Genomic DNA, 20,468 nt, shown 5'->3' with positions numbered 1-20,468 from the left:
TTTGCTCCTAAAACAGCTCATAGTCACCCTGCCCCCCAAAGATGGCTGAGGACAAAGCTGGCACTCAGAGACGCCGGCTCGGGGAGTCGTGGGCAGCCGGTCTGGAGTCCTGTGGGACCCCGGAGGTAGCGCACGCGGCGTGTACAGGGCTTCTGGCCGCCAGGGTGGCGGGGGGGGGTCTTACCCCTGGTCAATACTGTGGAAAGCTCACTGTTTGCTTTGGGTTGTCCCAAAAGCAGAGGCTGGGGGGCGGGCTTGTGTGTAGTTTACTTAGTGTGTTGGTTTGACAGGCCACTAGGTGCCAGACACTTGGTTAAATACTGTTCTGAGTGTGTTGGTGACCATCTCTGATCGAGATTAACATCTGAACTCCTTCCACGAAAGGCCTGAGAACTGAAGGCCCGGCCAGCAGCTCTGCTCTCAGCCTGAGCATCCGTCTTCAAGCTGGGCATCTGATTTTGGACTTGGGCTTGGTATGGAACTTCCACCATTGGGTCTCCTGTGCTCAGATGTGCGTGAAGTGTCCACTCTAGCCCCCAGGTCTCCAACTCGCAGGCCTTGAAACTGTCATTATTCATAATCACAGGAGCCGATGACTAGACTACATCCGCATCTACGCCTCCCTCCACTGGCTTCCACCTTTCTCCAGCGAATCCTGACCAGCACAGAGCTGAGGGGGAAGGAAGAAAGGCCTCCAGCTGTGGGACTTATGCACCCACTGGCTTCCCGTCCGCTCTGGGCTGGCGCACCTCCATCTCCGGCTGTGTGCAGTGGGGAGCCCTCGGGCATCTGTCTGCCCTGAGGAGAAGTGCAGGATGGAAAGCCGAGACTGGGCTGCAACGAGGCTGGGCGCTCGTGACAGGCCCAGGCCACTGGTGCCCACTGAAGGCTCACGCTGCATCACCATTTCAGTCTATGATCACCTTGTCTTTTTGTTTTGGGGCTGTGGTGAGACAGTAGATCGTGAATGGAGCTCATGCTGCTGAAAAGGAAACAAACAACATATTGCTTGAAGAAATGCTGGGTTTGGGCTTAGCTTACTTTTCAGTACATTAGGCGACTGAAGAGAAACACCTGCTGTCAAAGCGCCTTGGAGGTCAAACCCTGCGACCTACCTTCCTCCCATTAGGCCCCGCCTTTTAAAGGTCCCACCACCGCCCAGCAGCGCTCATTCTGTGAGCCAGTCCTTCACACACGAGGCTTTGTGGGACAACGTGATGCAAACAACAGCCCGTATTAAAATAAATATCACTCAACTCTACCTGTGCTCTCTTCCCTTCCTGCTGGGCCTCTGTAGCCTGATCAGACTTTCCATTGCTTCTTTAATCTGGAGGTACGTGGCAGCAGCAGCAGCGCTGAGTTCCTTTACACAGCTGCTGCCGTTTTCCTCTAATGGAATCCCGACAAATCTTTGCTTCTATAAATAAAATTTCAAAATGATACAAAGGAAAGCAAGTTCTAGTCTATATTATTCCCATTGTTGAGGAGACACACAAGGAGCCCTGGCCAGATGGCAGTGACACTTGTGGCACCTGGAACATTCTATGCGCACTTGCTGTCCGCCTCTGCCCTGCACACCTTCCTGCCTCTGCGTGCCCGCAGTGAGCCGCCGCCACGTCTGCCCAGTCTAACCCGCCTGTCACAGAGGCCGTGAGCTCAGGAGACATGCTGTGGGTCAGTGGCCCCACCTGGGTAGAGCCAGGGCCCACAGCATCCCAGGCCTGAGGCCTTCTGAGCACCCCACATTTCCCCTCGCGTCCTCCCCACCTGGGCACGACAGGGGCAGGGCGCGCCTCCCACGCCCTCGCCGGCCTCTGGCTCCGCTGGGCAGTGTGAACGTTAGTTTCTCTCTGCAGTGCAGGTCACGGAGTGCCATCCGTCTTTGGTGGCCCTGGGAGGGGACAGGTGACACCCGCGATGCTGTCCTCCGCTGCCGGACCTGGCTCCCCTTCACGTCTCCTGGATTTGGGGTTGGACTGTGCTGATGAGGAGCAGCGGTGGGTGGTACAGGTCATGCTCGGGCTGAACAGGTGCCATTTTGACGAGCCAGCTGGTGTGGGGCAACATCTCAGGACAGGGACACAGGTTCAGGGAAAGCGGAATTTGGGCTTGGGGCCCCAGGCAAAGGCCCTGGCTGGCCTGGGGGGGTGCGAGCTATACACAGGCCATCAGGAGCGGCCGGTCCCTAGGCCACAGGGCTGCAGTGGGGCCTGGGTGCAGCTCTCTGTCAGGTGCCTCCAGGGCCTCCCACTCCACCCCTGCGATGCTGAGCCCGACCCCTGCCGGCAGCCTCCTTCCCTCCCCATGGAGCCCCTGCACCAGGCAGACCAAGGCTTATCAGCGCCCCACCACCCTGCCTTGCCCTCAGCCTGGGCAAGGCAGTCTGGAGCATGGAGCGTGGGCCTCCTGCTTCTGTCTGGATGGCCACAGCCACCAGGAGGCCCCAGGCCTGGCATGGTGTGGCTGGGATGCTTTTTATACTCACATCTTGTACTCGATGTGCACATATTTGAAGTGATACACAAAAAAGCACAAAAAGACACATATGGACGGTGCTCTACGTCGTGCTCTGACACATGGTAGAAGACGGCTAAACGCGTCTTTCTCCTATGGTGAGAACTTTGGCTTCTAGGACATTTTCTGTCCTGACGTTCTTGCTTGTTGAGATGTCTTTGGTAGTCTGCTGAGTTGTAGGCTTATACACGTTATAGCTTTGCTCGTATTTAAATTGAGAGATTGATGAAGGTGGGGAATCGAGCAGCCGTGTGCCCTTGAACCTTCCCCGTGGCACGTCTCCCCGTGGTGGTGGGGTCCTGCGATGGGAAGGCTCGGGTTTGGGGTGTGGGGTTCTGTGCACGGAAGAGCATCCCACTCCTGGCTGTTCTGATGGTGTGGTCAGAGCCTGGTCCCAAAGCCGCCAGCAGCCAGCCGTTAGCTTCCACCAGCAGCGGCTAACAGCGTCCCAGGGCGGCAGCATCCCCGCTGGCAGGCTGGAAGCGGAAAGGCCCACAGCGGGAAGGTGGCTGTGGCAGCCATGTTGGGGTGGAGTCCTCAGGGCCCTGGGGCCAGGGAGTTGCTTTTCCTGCTGAACAGAAAGTTCTGTGAACACTATTTGTTACCCCCTCCCGGGGCCCCCAAGGGACTTCTCTGGTGGACCTGCATCTGGTCTGGGTGTCGCCTCTGCCCTCCTGAGCATGGTAGGCTCCAGGGAACAGAGCCCATGTCTCTCTTGAAGTGCTAGCCTCTGGCCCTGAACCAAGACTTCTAAACATGAAACTCCTGGAGCCCTCTCGGAGCTAACTCCACTCTCGACTCTGGGTGGAGGCTGGAGATGGTTTGGGTAAAGCCAGCCGGCACGAAGCCTTGGGACCTGGACAGCTCTGGGTTCTGTACTAAAGCTACGCGACCTTGCACACGCTCTTCCCCCTCTGCAGGCCTGTTTGCTCATCTCGAAAACAAAAGCACAGTCTCAGATGGTTTTTTAAAGGTCTTTCTTGCTCAGCAACTCTGTGACGATTTGTCTGCCAGAGGGATTCCTTCTGTGTGCCTTGGACGGCACCCAGCGTCAGGATTACTGATTCCGAAAGGCACTTGTTCCTTTGTTTGCTGGCCTTGGGGGAACCCAGTGTTTTATGATGTTATGGGCTGGCGGCTGGTGTGCTTGGCTGCGTCATTGGCGCGGGCGCCCCTCGGTGGGGTCGCCCCCCGCTGTGGTCAGACGCCTCCCTTCAGGGAGTACTCACTAGACAATGGCTCCCTTTGACCGTGAGGAGCCCCTCTGCCCCAGTGGGTGGTCTCTGAGCTCGGTGAGGACGGCTCCCCAAGGGTGATTCCGTTAAACCGTGACTTGTTTTCAGCATGCGTATATTTAAATGGACGTCTGTGTCAGTCAGTCTTTTATCCACTGTCACAAGTATCTAGGAGCACAAACGCGTACAGGAGAAAGGTTCTTGTGGGGGGATGGGCACTGACTCATCATTTGGAAGGTTCCGGTGGGGCGGACGGTTGTTTTCAGGTCTCCGATGGGGGGGAGGGAGGGCATAGTGGACCAAAGCCATTCACGTCATGACACGGAAGTGAGAGAGGGAAAGAGGAAGGGGCCAGAGTCCTGTCGTCCCCTCTAGACACTCCCTAGTGATCTAAAGACCTCTCATTAGGCCCTACCTCCATCCCTTTCTGGTGGCAACATGGGCTGGGGACCAAGCCTTTAAAACATAGGCCTTTGAGGGACATCCCAAATCCAGACAGACAAAAGCTGGCCTCGTCTTCTTGATAGTGAGAGCCAACTGTTCACTGAGCAGTGCCCAGCTCATACTAACTTCCAATAAGCACTCACTGTGCGGTAGCTGGTGCATGCCAGGCACGTGCTAGGTGCTAGGTGCTAAGTAGCACGTGCTAGGTGCTGGGTGGCACGTGCTAGGTGCTGGGAGGTCCAAGGGTGAGGCCAGCCCTGTGGAAAGCCCGTGGTGGGACCCAGGGCGAGAAGCCTGCCGACACAGGGAGTGGCGCGGAGGCCTGGGTGCTTCCGGGGACAGACGGGGGGGGGGGTGCGCACCTCTGGCTCTCCCCCCTTCCCCCTCCCTCTCTCCTTCAGATAGGAGAACCAGCTGTCTGGGGGATCATTGTGTGTTATGGAGCAGGACTGACCCCAGTTGAGGGCACGTGGCCCAGGTCTGTCGATCCAGAATATTCCGTCTTCCTGTGGGCTCAGGGATGAACAGGAGGCACTCACTGGGACCGTGTGGGCGCTCTCCGGAGGCTTGGCTGGGCCTGTGAACATATGACGCGGCACACCTGGACGTCCCGAGTGACTGCATTTAATCTAGGCAGAGAAGCCGAGAATCAGAGGGAGAGAAGGCTGGAGTGAGGGTGTGGCCCTCTGACCTCTGGACCCCACTGCGCCTGAAGCACCAACAGCCCAGTCACAGGAACCATCCGGCACCCGGGGCCAGAACTACATTCTACTCAGCTTCTGGCATCTGGATCCATCAGCCCCTTCTACTAGACGAAGTTTTATTTTTTTAAAAAGCATAGAAACCTTTTAAAAAGAGAAGCTGTGTGAGGTAGAGGTTGATAACCGCATGGAAGTCCATCAGAGAATAGCAACAACGAAGAGGAGTCTAGTACAGAGGCGTTACCTGCTATTGACCAGGAAGGAAGCCCTTGGGTTTGGCCCCAGCCAGCGCTGAAAACCTCGTCCAGTGGACTTGCAGAGCAGAGAAAGAGCTGTGGAAATTTCTGGAACATGTGGGGCAGGCGACGCCCGTGGACCCCAGGAGTGTGGGAGGTGGACAGGCCCAGACCAGGTCTGCTCCTCCCAGCCTCTCATGGTGGCCTGATGATTAGCGGTCACATGGCCATGCGTGCTGGCCCAGCTCAGCAGAGCGTGAGCCCCACAGCCGAGCAACGGATGGCCTCTCCAATCCCTGCTCCCCTGTCCTGCCTGGCGAGCAGGAGATGTGTCTCCCCTTCCCCCCTGTCTCCCTACTTTGTGCCATTAAAATAAATCCTTGTGAAAGCATACTTCTACCTTGTGAGATTCTTTTGTTTGTGCGCCTCCTGAAAGGCTTTTCAAGGACCTGGGGAGCTGTGGGCTGTGGCCGTCCCCCACTCGTGATCTAGTGACTAGGTTGGTAATGTAGATGCAGAGCCCAGGTTTATAAACCATTGTGGGAAGGGAATACTGTGGCAGTCGCCATGCAGCTGTTACTGATGCCCAGGCCCTCATCTCCCACCTCCGTCGTTGCTGGAAACTTCCCTCAGGGAATGCGTGCTTTGATTTCATCTGTTGTTTAGCACACTAAGCAGTGTGCTTGTAAGGGCCAGCCCCCCCCCCAGCCCTCCCCATGAACGAATAGCTGCTGTTCCTCTACAACAGCTACAGGCAAATGCTTTCTGAACAAGCCAGGCATTTTCCTGCTTTCCATCACTTGACAGGCAGTCCCAGCTTCTTTCTGCCATGAACAATGTCCTTAGGAGCACCCCTCCACTCATCTGTGACTTTATGGAGCAATCAGTTTTGGAACTATCCCCCGGCAGGAGTGGAGGCGTTGTTGAGTATGTGCATCTCCAGGTCTTTGTCAAGGCTGCCTAACCCAGCATGACACCCAGCGCCGTGCCTGGGTCTAGGGCTGGTCCGGACTGTGTGTGCAGGAGCCGGGTCCGGCCAGGCTTTCCCAGCGTGATCTGGAGAATTTCTTTATCACCAAGCTCACTGCCTCAGAAAATGCTTCAGTCTTTCACCTTCTGTACCACGGTTTTTGAACGAGTTTATCGTATTGTTAACTAATAGTTCAGTCCTCTATTTCACTGAAATGCATTTGAGTATTCTAGTTTTTCTTTTGTAATACTGAGGATTGCAGCCAGGGGCTGGATTCTCTACTTAACCTTATATTAGTCATTAATCATGTTTTCTTTTTGTCTCTCCTGTACCCAACTCTTTCTCCTATATACTCACTGCGACCATCTTAAATTTTTCATCTACATTATAGTTCAGATTACAGCAGTAGCATTTATTCATCTAATATATTTATTCTATTCTATTCTATTTTAGAGCTGGTACTGGGGCTTGAACTCAGAGCCTGGTTGCTGAACCTTAGCTTTTTTTGCCCGAGGATGGCACTCTATTACTTGAGCCTCAGCTTCACTTCTGGGTTTTTTTGGTAGTTAATTGGAGATAAAGAGTCTCAAAGACTTTCCTGGCCAGGCTGGCTTTGAACTTTGATCCTCAGATCTCAGCCTCCTGAGTAGTCAGGATTGCAAGTGCAGTGTACTTCATGTTTTGATTGCATAGTGACCATGCCCTCATTTGTTTCCTTAAATCCCAGATCACCTTTTCATTTCTGCTCTGTTGTCTGCTCCACCTTTGAGCTTCATGCTGGGTGGACCCAAAGTTCTAGCTAAGCTCACATCCTGAGTGTGAGCGGGAGAGGGACTTCCTCCTTTGGTTCTGGTTATTTGCGACCCTGCGTTGCCGGGTCCACCCTGCAGTGTGGCTGCGCCGTTGCTGAGATTTTCTCTGCATTTTGCTGCTATGTGGGGAACTTCACCGTCTCAGCGGTTCTGATAGAGCGTGGGCGGCTTTGGGCCTCACTTCCTTTGCATTCCTGTCCCTCTCTCAGTTTCGTGGGGAGAGCAGAGGAAATGGGTGCGGCTGGGCAGGGAGAACTTGGAGCAGGGGTGGTGGTGAGGCGGTGCTGGCCCTGATTTGTTTGTGCAAATTGAGCTGGGTCAAGTGTCACTCCTCCCGTGGGGGTCACTCACGCTGTCCCGTAGCCCAGGTTTAGCTTCCAGCCTCAGAGCCTTTGCGGTGGCCAGAACAAGCCTGCTGGTTGGTTCCCCCCTCCCCCTCCCCCTCCCCCAACTACAGCCGTTCCTATCAGTTCTCAGTCAGTCAGGGAGGGAATGTGTGGTGAACTTGGTGCTTGTCATTGCCCAGCTTTGGGGTACCAGTGAGGCTCCTCAGGCTTCGGTGATTGCTTCCAGGGAAGCAGGGACCAGCCTGGGAGCCCAGGCCTGCGGGCTGCTGCAGGGCAGTTCCACTCACCCTGTTCTTGGTTACCATCTTGGAAGCCTGTGCCTCTTTGCTTACTGCTGCTGAATCTCTTCTGTTTATTTTGACTTCTTTATTCCTTTTTTTTTGGGGGGGTCCGGTCGTGGGGCCTGAACTCTGGGCCTGGGCGCTGTCCCTCAGCTCTTCAGCTCAAGGCTAGCGCTCTACCACTTGAGCCACAGCGCCACTTCCAGCTTTTTTCTTTTTGTTTAAAGACAATGTTTTCTTTTTTTAAATTTATTCCTTTTGAGGGGAGAGTATTGTTGTATTGGTCTAACATAACTCTATGAGAAGCTTTCAATACCGCATCTTAGAAGGAAACTTACTTTATTGTGATGTTATAATGTCATCTGGCTCCTGTGCTAGAAGGGACATTTCTTGAGGGCAGGGATGTGCTTGTTTGGTTTCTTTCTAAATCCTTAGATCTGAAAATAGTGCACAGCAACAAGTGCTCGATTGTGGAGAGCTGCGGGAGCCGCGACCAAAGACGGCTGCAAAAGCAACATTGTAGCTAGAATGGCGGGGCTGCGTGGTGCGGCTGCGACCTAAGATGGCGCGGGCTCCCGCCTTCCGTCTTCCTAAGATGGCGCGGGCTCCCGCCTTCCGTCTTCCCCGTGACGAGTGCTCTCTGTAAAAAACAACTCCTTATATGGCTATGACTTGGCTCCTAGTTTGCTTCCGTGTTTGCAGCCCTATCGGTATATGCCACGTGGCGCTTCAGGATTGGCCATCCAGGAGGCTTATAACCGGAGCGCGGGGGCGGATGGGGAGGAGAAACAGGAAGAAGCGGGCAGGAGAGAAGTAGGAGAAAAGAAGCTGTAAACAAGGTCCTGAATAAACCGTCTGAAAGAAGAACCTGTTGTCGCGTCATCCTTGCGGGTCAAGGCGGTCGCGACACTCGATAAAGATAGGATGAATAATGGGTACTGGATGATGTAAGTCAATGTATGATAGACAGTAAATGGATAGATATATGGGTGGTTGGATGGATCGATAGAAGGGTGGGTAGGTGGATGGATAGGTGAATTGGACAGATGGATGGATGGATAAGTGGTTAGATGGATGGATAGGTGATTGAGTAGGAAAATGGATAGACAGGCAGACAGATGGGTGGGTGGATGGTGGAAAATGGGCGTATGGATGGTTAGATGGGTGGCTGGTGAGTGGACAGATGCATGTGGGGATGGTAACTGGCTAGGTGGAGTGGTGGTTGAATGGATGGGTAGACATGTGGAAATTAGCAGTCTTTCACCATGGTTCATGAAGGAGGCAAATGTGGAGAGGAAGGGTGGATTGGAGTCACACTGGCAGTTGACAGGGAGCAGGGAGGGGATGGTAACAGTGAGATGAGGGACAGTGAGCAAGGGGCAGGTGGCGCCATTCAATAAGCCGAGGACTGTGGAGTCCTCGCATTAAGGAGCAGAGTTGTCACGGGAAGCAGAATAGTGGGTTAAATTTGGACTTGGTGAGTTTGAAATATTTAGGCTGTCTTAAACAGGGCTGGTGTTCAGGAGGAAACGGAGCTGGTGTTCAAACGGGGAGCCGTCGGCAAAGGTGGAGGTTGAGGCGGCGGAGAGAAAAGAAGAGCCAAGGCGAGGATCCGAGTGAGACACTTTGGGAGAAATCAGAGACAAAGTCTTCAATTCTTCTAAGCTCCCAGGTCCAGGAAACAACCACAAATCTTTCTTTAAAGACAGGCAGGTGCACATCATGTGTGTGCCCCACCTGACTCCTTCCACGTCCCCCATCTTTGTTCCCACGCTGGCCGGCCACCTCTATCCCCCTGCAGGGGGTTTCCAAGGTGCTCACAGAAAACACAGGTGACGCTGCAGCCACGGAAACGGGGTTCGCTTCTCTCTGCAGCCACTCACGACCTGCTGAAAATTCAGCAGGACGGAAGCTTTTGCCACTCCAGCCTTCAGGGCCCAGGGAGATGGGGTGGCAGGTTGAGGGTCAGATGGAGGCTCAGGATGGAGTCCAGGAGTTCTGCTTGGGTGGCAACAATGATTTCAGAGTAGGTGCTGGCCTGGAGGCCCAGCCGGTGGGCTGGGGGGGGCAGATCCAGGCCTGGGAGCGGCCCAGGAGCCCCCACGCCACCCTTCCCCGGCCTGCATCCGTCTCCCCAGCATGGCTAAATCAGGCCAGCTGAGATTGGCCTCTGTGTCTTTTTCTGTACATACCAATACTCAAAGGAAATAATTCATACTTTCTAAACATGTTTGACCATCAATTAAATATCACTTGAAAGAATAACTTCATGAAATAGCTATGTTAATTTTTCAATAATTTTTTTTTTTTTTTTTTTGTCAGTCGTGGGGCTTGAACTCTGGGCCTGGGCGCTGTCCCTCAGCTCTTCAGCTCAAGGCGAGCGCTCTACCACTTGAGCTACAGTGCCACTTCCGGTTTTCTGGTGGTTTATTGGAGATAGGAGTCTCACGGTCTCTCCTGCCCGGGCTGGCTTTGAACCGCGATCCTCAGATCTCAGCCTCCTGAGTAGCTAGGATTACAGGCGTGAGCCACCAGCGCCCGGCTTCAATAATTGTTATTGACAATAGCTCATTATTGATAACCAATCTTAGTATAATATTCTTCAATACGAATGAAATTCAACCGTGTGTTATGTTTAAAGAACAGTGCTGTAACTCTCCACCCATGCACTTCCCCTATTCATACACCCACCCCTTTCTACTCTCCACCTCTCCTCCCTTCCCCCACTCATCCATACTCCCACTCATACCTATCTACCTACCTGCTCACTCACCCATCCATCCATCCATCCACCTACCCACCCACTCACCCATCCATCCATCCATCCACCCACTCATCCACCCATCCACCCACCCACTCATCCATCTATCCACTCACCCACCCACTCATCCACCCACCCACTCACTCATCTACCCACCCACTCATCCATCTATCTACCCACCCACCCACTCATCCACCCACCCATCCATCTATCCATCCACCCACCTAACCCTCATCCATCCACCCACCCACTCATCCATCCACCCACCCACCCACTCATCCACCCACCCATCCACCCACCTAACCCTCATCCATTCACCCACCCACTCATCCATCTATCCACTCACCCACCCACTCATCCATCTATCCACCCACTCATCCATCTATCCACCCACTCATCCACCCATCCATCCATCCACCCACCTAACCCTCATCCATCCACCCACCCACTCATCCATCCATCCATCCACCCATCCATCCATCCACCCACCCACTCATCCACCCAATCCACCCATCCATCCATCCACCTACCTAACCCTCACCCATCCACCCACCCACTCATCCATCTATCCACTCACCCACCCACTCATCCATCTATCCACCCACTCATCTACCCATCCACCCACCCACTCACCCATCCATCCATCCATCCGTCCGTCTACCACTCTCCCTCTCCATACCCATGCACCTGTCATCCTTCCACTTCCCATTCACCCTTCTACCGACCCAGTCACTCATCTGTCCATCCACCATCCACACACATCTATCCTATTTACCCAACCACCCACCCATCTACCGACCCATTTATCTATCCACCACCCACCCTTCCATTTACTTATTCGTATAGAAAGTATTGAAGTGCTCCTCCTGTGTGCTGGGTTACTGAAGATGTGACATGCAGCGATGTCCTCGTGTCCACAGTCCTGACTTTGAAGTCAGGACTCTGGACTCACCTGTAACTTTGGCTTCTTCAGAACTTTAGGCAAAGCCTTTCACTTCTCTGAGACTTCATTCTGAGCCCTGAGTGCTTATACAACTGGAGCACAGAGCTCACCCAGTCCTTATCTCACCCTCAAAGGACAGGTATTCTCCAGGGCACCCCAGCACGGGCAAATTCATTTTCTATGATAAGTTCCTTCAATGTATACAAACACGGGATTGTGTATAAATGCCGTGTTATGAGGTGTCAAATGTAACTACAAAACCAAAACTGGTTTTGAAATGAAATCTCTTCAACTGCCTCTCACTCTCCCAACAAATGGCCGACTCACTTCCAAGCAATGGAGGAGGCAGAGGTGGCCGGCATGGCCCGGACAGGTGCCCCGACTCCGCAGCCTCCAGGGGTCCACCGCTATCCCCACTGCGCAGCCGCCCACTTTCCATCCTCAACTCTGACCCACCATGGGCCAGGACCCTGCACACACTGTGTCTCTACCTAGACAGCTCTCCTCTTTCTCTGCCTGGTAAACTCCTACTCAACCCGCCCAGCCCAGTGAAATCACACCTTCTCAGGACCAATCCCGGCCCTGTCTGTCTTATAGCCCAAGGCAGCCCACCACCGCAAGTCCTTGGTACTTTGAGACTTAGAATAGCATAGCTCTCGTTGAATTACAGCTCCATTTAAGCTTGACTCCCAGTCTGTGGGCACTCTGAAGACAAGTACGCTCTCTCCTCATTTCCTTGTCTCCCGCTCCGGCTGCTGGGACAAGCCAGTGAGGGGTGGATGAGTGAAGACCTGGCCTTAACGATAATGCCGGGAGCTGGAATGGGGCTCATGAATTAAGCAGTGGCTCAGTGGGCTGCGTGGTGGAAGCAGAGGCCCCACACAGCCTGCACCGACCTTGTGAGGAGCAGGAGAAGTGAGCAGGAAGCTCCGCTCCCCTCGCCCCAGGAGCCGGCCCGGCAGCCCAGGACGGCTCTCCGGATGGAGCCAGGGGGCTCAGGAGCTTTCCTCGCTGAGCTCTTCAAGTTCCAGGCGCACTGCTAACCAGGATGTGCTGGGAGGTGCCACCTGTGCGTCTCACGCCGCTCGCCTGTCCCCACGCTGGCTCTCGCCACCCCAATTTGTCCTACAGGGTCCCTGGGTGTCACACAGCCCAGTGATCCAGAGAAGGGTCTCGGAACTTCTCCCGAGCTGGGCAGCTTTCAACTGAGGCTGGGTTGGGGGTAGCACAGCGGCAGAGTCTGCCCAGCAGGCGCAAGGTCCTGAGCTCCATTGCGGCACCGCTCAGACTCCCAAAACAACATCAGAAAAATGGGAAACAGACTTATAGTCCCAAGCAGGCCCCACACAGGGAGGGGACCCACGTCGTCTGCGGTGTCCACCCTCAGCAGGCCCCCGGGCCAAAGCAAAGATCTGCCACAGCCTTGCACGTGAGTATAGGTTTTAAGTCGTCTAGGGTCACATCTTGGGATGAAAAGCAATCACGCCTTTTCAATCCATCTGTCACCAGGCCATGGTTGTTTCCAGACAGTGAAAAATGTGTATTTATAAACCGCTGCTCAGACAGTGGCTTGGCCCAGGCTCAGGCCCAGACTCTTGCTTGGTAGGAGTCGCAGCAAGCATCCAGCTGCGGGACCTGTGTTTACTAAGGTTGAAAGCGGTTTGGAACAGGGTCCTTGTTCAGAGGGGACTTGCTCTTCCTCACAGTCTAGAATCCAAACATTTGCTGCTTATATTTGCTCTCCAGAGATGAGCACAGCTGAGTGTGTGCACAAGTCCACCTGTCTTCTCACGATGCAGCCCAGGCTGGCCTGGACTTTGAGGCCCTCCTGCCTCCCCCTCCCACGTTCCGGGATTAGAGAATACTCACGGTTTTAAAGCAAGCCATGGCGCTGAGCACTGGTGACTTGTGCCTATAACCCTAGCTGCTCACGAGGCCACCCTGGTGTGTAAGCCAGGGGCCCCCCACCCCCGGTGTGCAAGCCAGGGGCCCACCCAGTGTGTAAGCCAGGGGCCCCCCACCCCCGGTGTGTAAGCCAGGGGCCCCCCACCCCCGGTGTGCAAGCCAGGGGCCCACCCCGGTGTGTAAGCCAGGGTCCCCCTCCAGTGTGTAAGCCAGGGGCCCCCCACCCCCGGTGTGTAAGCCAGGGTCCCCCCCCCCGCCCCATGCCATGAGCCAGGGGTCTGAGCAGCAGCAGCACTGGGAGCAGGACCCCGGGCGGCCTCTCGCCAGCCCCCGGGGAAGGGCTGTGGGGCACAGATGTTGTTTAGGACCAGGAAGGCTGGGGAGCAGGAGCCGCAGACCCCCACCTCAGGACCGGACAGAGCGGCCGCTGGCTGTCCGGGCTCTCCACTCTGTGGACTTGTCCTTTTGCAAATTGATGTGATCCATTGCTCTACTGAAAGTCTGTTTTTACAGTTATGACATAGGTAAGTTGCACGTATTTAACATTTTGTAATTGGGGAAGTTCTCACACACGCACGCGCGCGCACTCGTCTTCATACTCACGACGGTGAGCACCACCATCACCCCCCAAAGCGTCTCTCTACACTTCCCTGGGCCCCCATTTCCATCCAGCCAGTAATCCACTTTCGGTTACTATAGTTTGTGTTTTCTAGAATTTTCTTAAATGCAATTATCTTTTTTGGTATGATGACCTCTGTGTGTATTGTGTATTTGTGCGTTTGTGTGCACACGTGCACATCTGCATATATGCGTGCTGGTACCAAGACTTGAAGTCTGGGCCTTGTGTATGGCTGGTCCTCTACTACTTGAGCCACATCTCCAGCCCAGCTTTTTGCTGTTTCATTAGAGATGGAAACTTACAGACTTTTCTGCCTAGGCTGACTCTCAACCTTGATCCTCTCTCAGCCTCTTGAGTAGCAAAGATTGCAGGTGTGAGCCACCGGTACCCGCAGTTCAGTTTTCTCTCTTGTACTCAATAGTTCATTTCTTTTTTGTTGATAAGTGGTATTCTATTTTTTAATTTTTATTTTAGAGAACTTTTAAATTTAATCTTATTGTCAGGTGATGTGCGGAGGGGCTAGTCACATGCATGAGGTAGTGAGCACATCCCTCATTTTTCTTCCACCTTCCCTCAGCCGCGATCCCCCCAAGTTGTACGGTTCATTTCCAACATCTTGTCTTGTGAGTATCGCTGTTGCATTGGTTTCCTCTTTGCCCTTTGGCTCACTATTCTGTTGTTCCCTTCCCTTCCCTAATTCAGATCAACATATATACAATACCCAGGGCACCAACATCAAATAGAGTGACAACAGGGGATAAACCACAGGGAAAAAAAAAACAACAGAAAAGAAAAAAAGAAATCACACTGTACCTTAAAAACAACAATAACAAAGAGAAACCTCTTGTTTCCATATCTTGGAGTTCATTTGCTTAGCATCCTCTGACATGTGCCAAGATTATAGCTACTGAGCTATTCTGCTCATCTGCTAGTATGATCCTAGACATACACTAATTATTACAAATCAGGGAAACCATGGGATCTATGTTTCTTTGGGTCTCATTTACCTCATTTAATACGATTTTTCCCAAGTCCTTCCATTTCCCTATGAAAGGAGCGATGTCATTCTTTCTGATGGAAGCATAGAATTCCATTGTGTGTATATGCCACGTTTCCTTCACTAGCCATACAACAGACAAGGGTCTCCTATCTAAAATATACTTAGAACTCAAAAAATTAAATCCCCCCAAACCAAATCCTCAAAGAAACATCCGCCCCATTAATAAGTGGACTAAAGACTTAAAGAGAGACCTCTCTGAAGAGGAAATGAGAATGGCCAATAGACATGTGAGGAAATGCTTGAATCTCTGGCCATAAAAGAAATGCAAATCAAAACAACATTGAGATTCCACCTCACTCCAGTTAGAATGGCCATTATCAAGAAATTGAATAACAACTGGTGGGTGGTATTCTAAATTGCATAGAAGTAGCACCACAAATTATTTAGCTACTCACTTCTTGATAGACATTTGAGTTGCTTCTGATCTTTTAACCAATTCAGACAAAGCTGCAAAGCTGCTATGGACATTATGTATGTTTTCTCCTAGTATGTGTTTCCCCTTCCCTCCCCCCCGCCAGGGCTGAAGATGGAGCCGGCGTGTTTTGCCTGCCTGCAAGTGCTCAACCCAAGTGAGCTACATCCCAACCCCTTCTATATTTTTCCAGTTTCTTTTGTGCTGCTTGGTGCAAGACCTTGCTGTGACCTGGCACTGGAGAGCCTCCTGAGAGCTGTGATTGCAAGTACGCCCACTAGACCAGCTTACATGTCTTTGGATTTTTAAATTTTGATGTAATATACTTTAGGTGTTGTGTCTAAGAAATACTTGTCTAGCTGTGATCCCAGAGATTTTTTATTTTCTCTTCTTTCTCTCTCTTTTCTCTTCCTTCCTTTCTTCCCTCCTTCCTTGCTTCCTTTTGTACCAAGGGCTGAAGCTGGCCTCTAACTTGTACTTTCTAGGATGGCGTTCTGCCACGTGGACCATCCCTCCAGCCCTGGGTGTGAGTCTGAGCTAAGATCCGCCTCTTTGAGGTTTCCCATCATCCCTGGGACTGGAGAGCACTCACGGTGTCCAGCTTCCCTCCATGGTGGCAGAGCTCCCAGACTTTTCTTTTTTTTTTTTTTTGCCGGTCATGGGGCCTGAACTCTGGGCCTGGGCGCTGTCCCTCCGCTCTTCAGCTCAAGGCTAGCGCTCTACCACTTGAGCCACAGCGCCACTTCCGGCTTTTTCTGTTTATGTGGTGCTGTGGAATCGAACCCAGGGCCTCATGCTTGCAAGGCAAGCGCTCTACCGCTGAGCCACCTTCCCAGCCCGCTCCCAGACTTTTCTGTCCGGGCTGGCCTGAAGCCTCAATCCTCCCAATCCCAGCCTCCCAGGTAGTTTAGGGTAACTGGCTATGCTCCTGTGCCCAGCTATGGACTGAGGATGGTGTCTGGAGAAATTTTCTGCCTTGAAACATGATCTGGTGATCTCAGCCTCTCACGTAGCTGGATTATTTATGTGAACTACCAGAGCCCAGCTTCTTCTATGTTTTCTTATATGAGTTTATGGTTTTACATCTGGACCTATGAGCTATTTTGAGTTATTCTGTATAAGATGCAGTATATGCACTGAAGTTTTTCTTCTTTTGCATATGGATATTCAATTGTTTCTACCATCATTTGTCAAAGACATTTCCTTTTCTTCCATTTTTCTGCCTCTTTGTAAAAAAATGGATTTCCCATTTACTATATTCTGTCCTGTTGATCTGCTTCATGTCAATACCATGCTGTCTGTTTTTCTTTCCTCTGTGGTAGTACTGAGAGTTGAACCTGCTAGGCAGGATCTATCTCCTGACTCAGGGCTCTGGTCTCATCTGGGATAGGTTATTTGTGAGGTTGGGCCTTGCTTTGTGCTCAGGCTGACCTGTGCTGTGACTCTCCTATTCTAAAGGATAACAGGTACTTCCCTCTGCACCCAGCCTTGGAGAACAGCAAGGCCCAGCCACTGTTAGAAATGAAGTCTTGCCTACTTCTCTCTGCCTGGGCCGACCTTGAACCATGATCCTCTGGTCTCTGTTTCCCAGGTAGCTAAAATTATAGGCTTGGGCCACCATGCCCAGCACAACCTAGCCTCCATTACTGGAGTTTTATAATAAGACATTTATAAGCCTTTCCGCTTTTTAAGTTGTTTTTTGGCTATTTTAGGTTCTTTGCATTTCAGTATGAAGTTTACAAACTAAAAGAAAAATTAAAACCTATGGGAATATTGTGATTACACTGAATCTGCAGATAAATTGGGGAAAACTTGCCTCCTAATAATACTGAGTCTTCGCATCCATGAACATGGCAGATATCTCCATTTATTGAGGTCTTCTTTTTCTCAATAATTCTTTGTTGTTTTCATATTGAAGATCTTGAACATGTTTTGTCCTATTTATTCCTAAGCATTCCATACATTTTGACATTATTATAAAGGTATTATTTCAATTTTTTATTACTCTGTGAGTACATTAACCCACAACTAATTTTGGTGTATTGGTTTTGTATCCTGTAATCTTGATGCTATGGGGTGAGTTAGAAATTCTAACCCTAGTACCTCAGAATGTGACTGTATTTTGAAATAGCATCTTTAAAATGGTAATTCAGGAGCCAGTGCTGGTGGCTCATGTCTGTCATCCTAGCTACATCAGGAGGCTGAGATCCAAGGATTGTGGTTCAAAGCCAGCCCAGGTGGGAAAGTCCGTGAGACTCTGATCTCCAATTAACCACCAAAGAGCTGAAGGTGGAGCTGCGTGCAAGTGATAGAGTGCCACCCGTAAGCAAAAAGGTTCAGGGACAGCATCTAGGTCCTGAGCTCAGGCTCCGGTCCTAGGACTGGCAACCAAAACCCAAAAAGGTTTAAATGAAGTCATGCAGTGGGCCCTGAGTCATGTGATCAGCACCCTTGCAGGAAGAATAGATTATAACATGCAACACATAGAAGAGAGACTATAGATATGTACTGAAGGGAACCATGTGGAGGTATTAGGAGGAGATGGCCTCATCTGAGACAGCAGTCATTCTGGAGAGCATTTACCAGGCATTTGGATCTCTTTCTTCTTCCTCCTCCTCCTCCTCTTCTTCCTTTCTCCTTCCTCCTTCTCCTCTTCTTCCTCTTCCTCCTCCTCTCTTTTGGTTGTTGTTGATGGTTGTGGGGCCTGAACTCTGGGCCTGGGCGCTGTCCCTCAGCTCTTCAGCTCAAGGCTAGCGCTCTACCTCTTGAGCCACAGCGCCACTTTCAGTTTTTCTGGTGGTTTATTGAAGATAAGAGTCTCACAGTCTTTCCTGCCTGGGCTGGCTTTGAACTGTGATCCTCAGATCTCAGCCTCCTGAGTAGTTAGGATTACAGGCGTGAGCCACTGATGCCCTGCTTTTTACCAGGCATTTGTAAGGCCTTGGGTTCAGTTCTAGCACAGAAGGAAGGAGGGAGGGAAAAAGAGAGGGAGGGAAGAAGAAAGCATGAAGGAAGGAAAAAGAAAAAGAGGGAAGGAGGGGGGGAGGGAAGAAGGAAGGAACTCCAACATCTTTTTTTTTTGGGGGGGTCCGGTCATGGGGCCTGAACTCTGGGCCTGGGTGCTGTCCCTCAGCTCTCCAGCTCAAGGCTAGTGCTCTACCTACCACTACCTGCTTTTTCTGCTTATGTGGTGCTGAGGAATCGAACCCAGGGCCTCGTGCCTGCGAGGCGAGCACTCTACCACTGAGCCACCTTCCCAGCCCTGAAATTTAGTTTTTAAAAGTTAATCGGGTTGTATAGTTTCCTGTGGCAACTCTAGGGAAATAATAATAATAATAATAACACTTACTGAACTTACCGATGACTTCTAGTAGCTTCTTAAAGATAGACACCGTAGCATTTTCCAGAGGCAATCATATCATTTAAATGAAGATGATTTTACTTCTTCACTTTCAATTTGGATATCTGTGACTTCTTTTACTTGTCTTGTCACCGGCTAGCACTTCAAATACGACACTGAATGAATGTCCACAGCAGACATCCTGTCCTTGTCCCCGGGCAGAGGGCAAGCCCTCCGTTCCCCACCGCTAAGGAGGAGGCTGCCACCGCTTGCCGGAGCTGCGCTTGTCCAGTCTGACCTGTATTCTTGGATTCATAGCCTCGATCTTCACAGTTCTGTCTGGCAAACCTCCGCACGGTGCGGGAAAGCAGCCCGAGACAAAGAGTGACCAGCATGGACTCTGTCTCCAGACCGCACTGGCGTTACCCGGCACATGCCAGGGGCCTCTCTGGACTTCAATTTCTTCCTCTAGAAAATGGGGCTCGTAAACCCTACCTGGTAGGATTGTGAAGAGGACAAGATGGATATTTATAATGCACCTAAGATAGTGTCTGGCCAATAACAAATGCTAGGTAAAATTTCTACAATTTTGCCATTCTGGAAGTAACTAGATTCTGTGGCATGGTGCCAGCCCAGCATGCTGGCTCCCAGCATTAGCTTTGATCTTTTTCCCTCAACCCCTGCTGCTCTTGGCCACAATTAAAATTTCACACTAGTAAAATGTTTTCTCACCTAGGCCTACCTGCATGCAAAGACAGCAGTCCCTTCTGAGCCACACCTGCCTCTGTTGGGGGGGGGGGCTGGCTGCCAGGTGACAGGCCAGCAAACAGCTTGGAGGGGGGGCGGGGGAGGCCGAAGCTGAGCTTCTGAGGTCAGGTGTCCACCACTAGGTTCTTTATCTGTTTCTAGGTGACACTGGCATTGGCATTTCCGGGGACCACAGCTGTCAGAGGAGCTCCAGTGTCTGGTGGGGTCTGGCAGTTTCTCTTTTTTGCCACTAGGGAATCAAAGTGGGGCCCGGACTGGGCTGATTTCTTAGCCTTAGTTTAAAGCCTGAATCCACTCTGGGCTTTTGTATTCAGCCTCACTGAGAGGGAGAAGGGTACTCTGTGTGTGTGTGGGGGGGGGGAGGTGGCAGAGATTAAATACAACCCTTTCATGGCACGTTTTAAGAAAATGAGAAAAGAGTTGCCAGTATCTGACTCCCAGGAATTTCTGGCTAGAAGATCTCTTGTTCCAGATTTGCATTTTCCATGAGAAGTTTCTGGACTGAGAAGACCTGCTTTGCTTGCTTACACAGCATGGCTACACAAGCGACCAGGAGATCCGTGTGCGACAGGCAAAGTCAGACTTTCCCTCTAGTTTTAGCTGGTCAGGACGTCGGGACTGACTCAGGCTCTGGATTTTTAAATCTCCTAAGCCTGGCAGCTGTTTGCCTACTTCCACTAAATGCTGTAGTTTAAGAGCAGCGAGCTATGCAAAACATACTTGCAGTGGCAAGGCTTAACGGGGGGTGTGATCCCCTGGTCACGCTGGTGTTCCTGAGAAACTCAGCCTGCCTGGGGGGGGGGCGGCTCCACACACTGCCCGGCCAACGCAACAGCATGCGAGTGCCTCCACCGCATGTGCGTGTGCGGTGCGATGCGCACACGACGCGTGTTGCACACCCAGCAAGCACACCTCCCGCCTGCCGCCCGACCCGGCTACCACACCCCAGGTCGGGGCCGGAGGGGCCGCCAGGCGCCCTTGATCGCGGCTCTGGGAGGCGCAGCTATCTTTTAGGACAGGATTGAACCCACTTTGAAGGCCTAAAGAGGTCCCGCGCAGGTCGGGCAGGGGCGAGGCCGGGGCGCCGCCGTCGGGCAGGGGTGAGGCCGGGGCGCCGCCG

At 52.1% G+C, this 20,468-nt stretch overlaps 1 protein-coding gene across 1 annotated transcript in view; it reads left to right on the top strand.

Moving 5' to 3' along the window:
• The first annotated feature begins 3,749 nt into the window (after window positions 1-3,749).
• Window positions 3,750-20,468, top strand: part of Itpkb (inositol-trisphosphate 3-kinase B) — an 81,526-nt gene continuing 64,807 nt past the window's right edge. Inside the window, exon 1 of the mRNA XM_013017279.1 lies at window positions 3,750-3,806. Coding sequence (XP_012872733.1) covers window positions 3,750-3,806 — 57 coding nt within the window. The remainder of the gene's footprint in view (window positions 3,807-20,468) is intronic.

Source organism: Dipodomys ordii, unplaced genomic scaffold, assembly GCF_000151885.1.
Source record: "Dipodomys ordii isolate 6190 unplaced genomic scaffold, Dord_2.0 Scaffold35, whole genome shotgun sequence".
NCBI lineage: Eukaryota > Metazoa > Chordata > Mammalia > Rodentia > Heteromyidae > Dipodomys > Dipodomys ordii.
The sequence above is the reverse complement of the archived record's forward strand: the minus strand, read 5'-3'. Positions and strand labels throughout refer to the sequence as shown.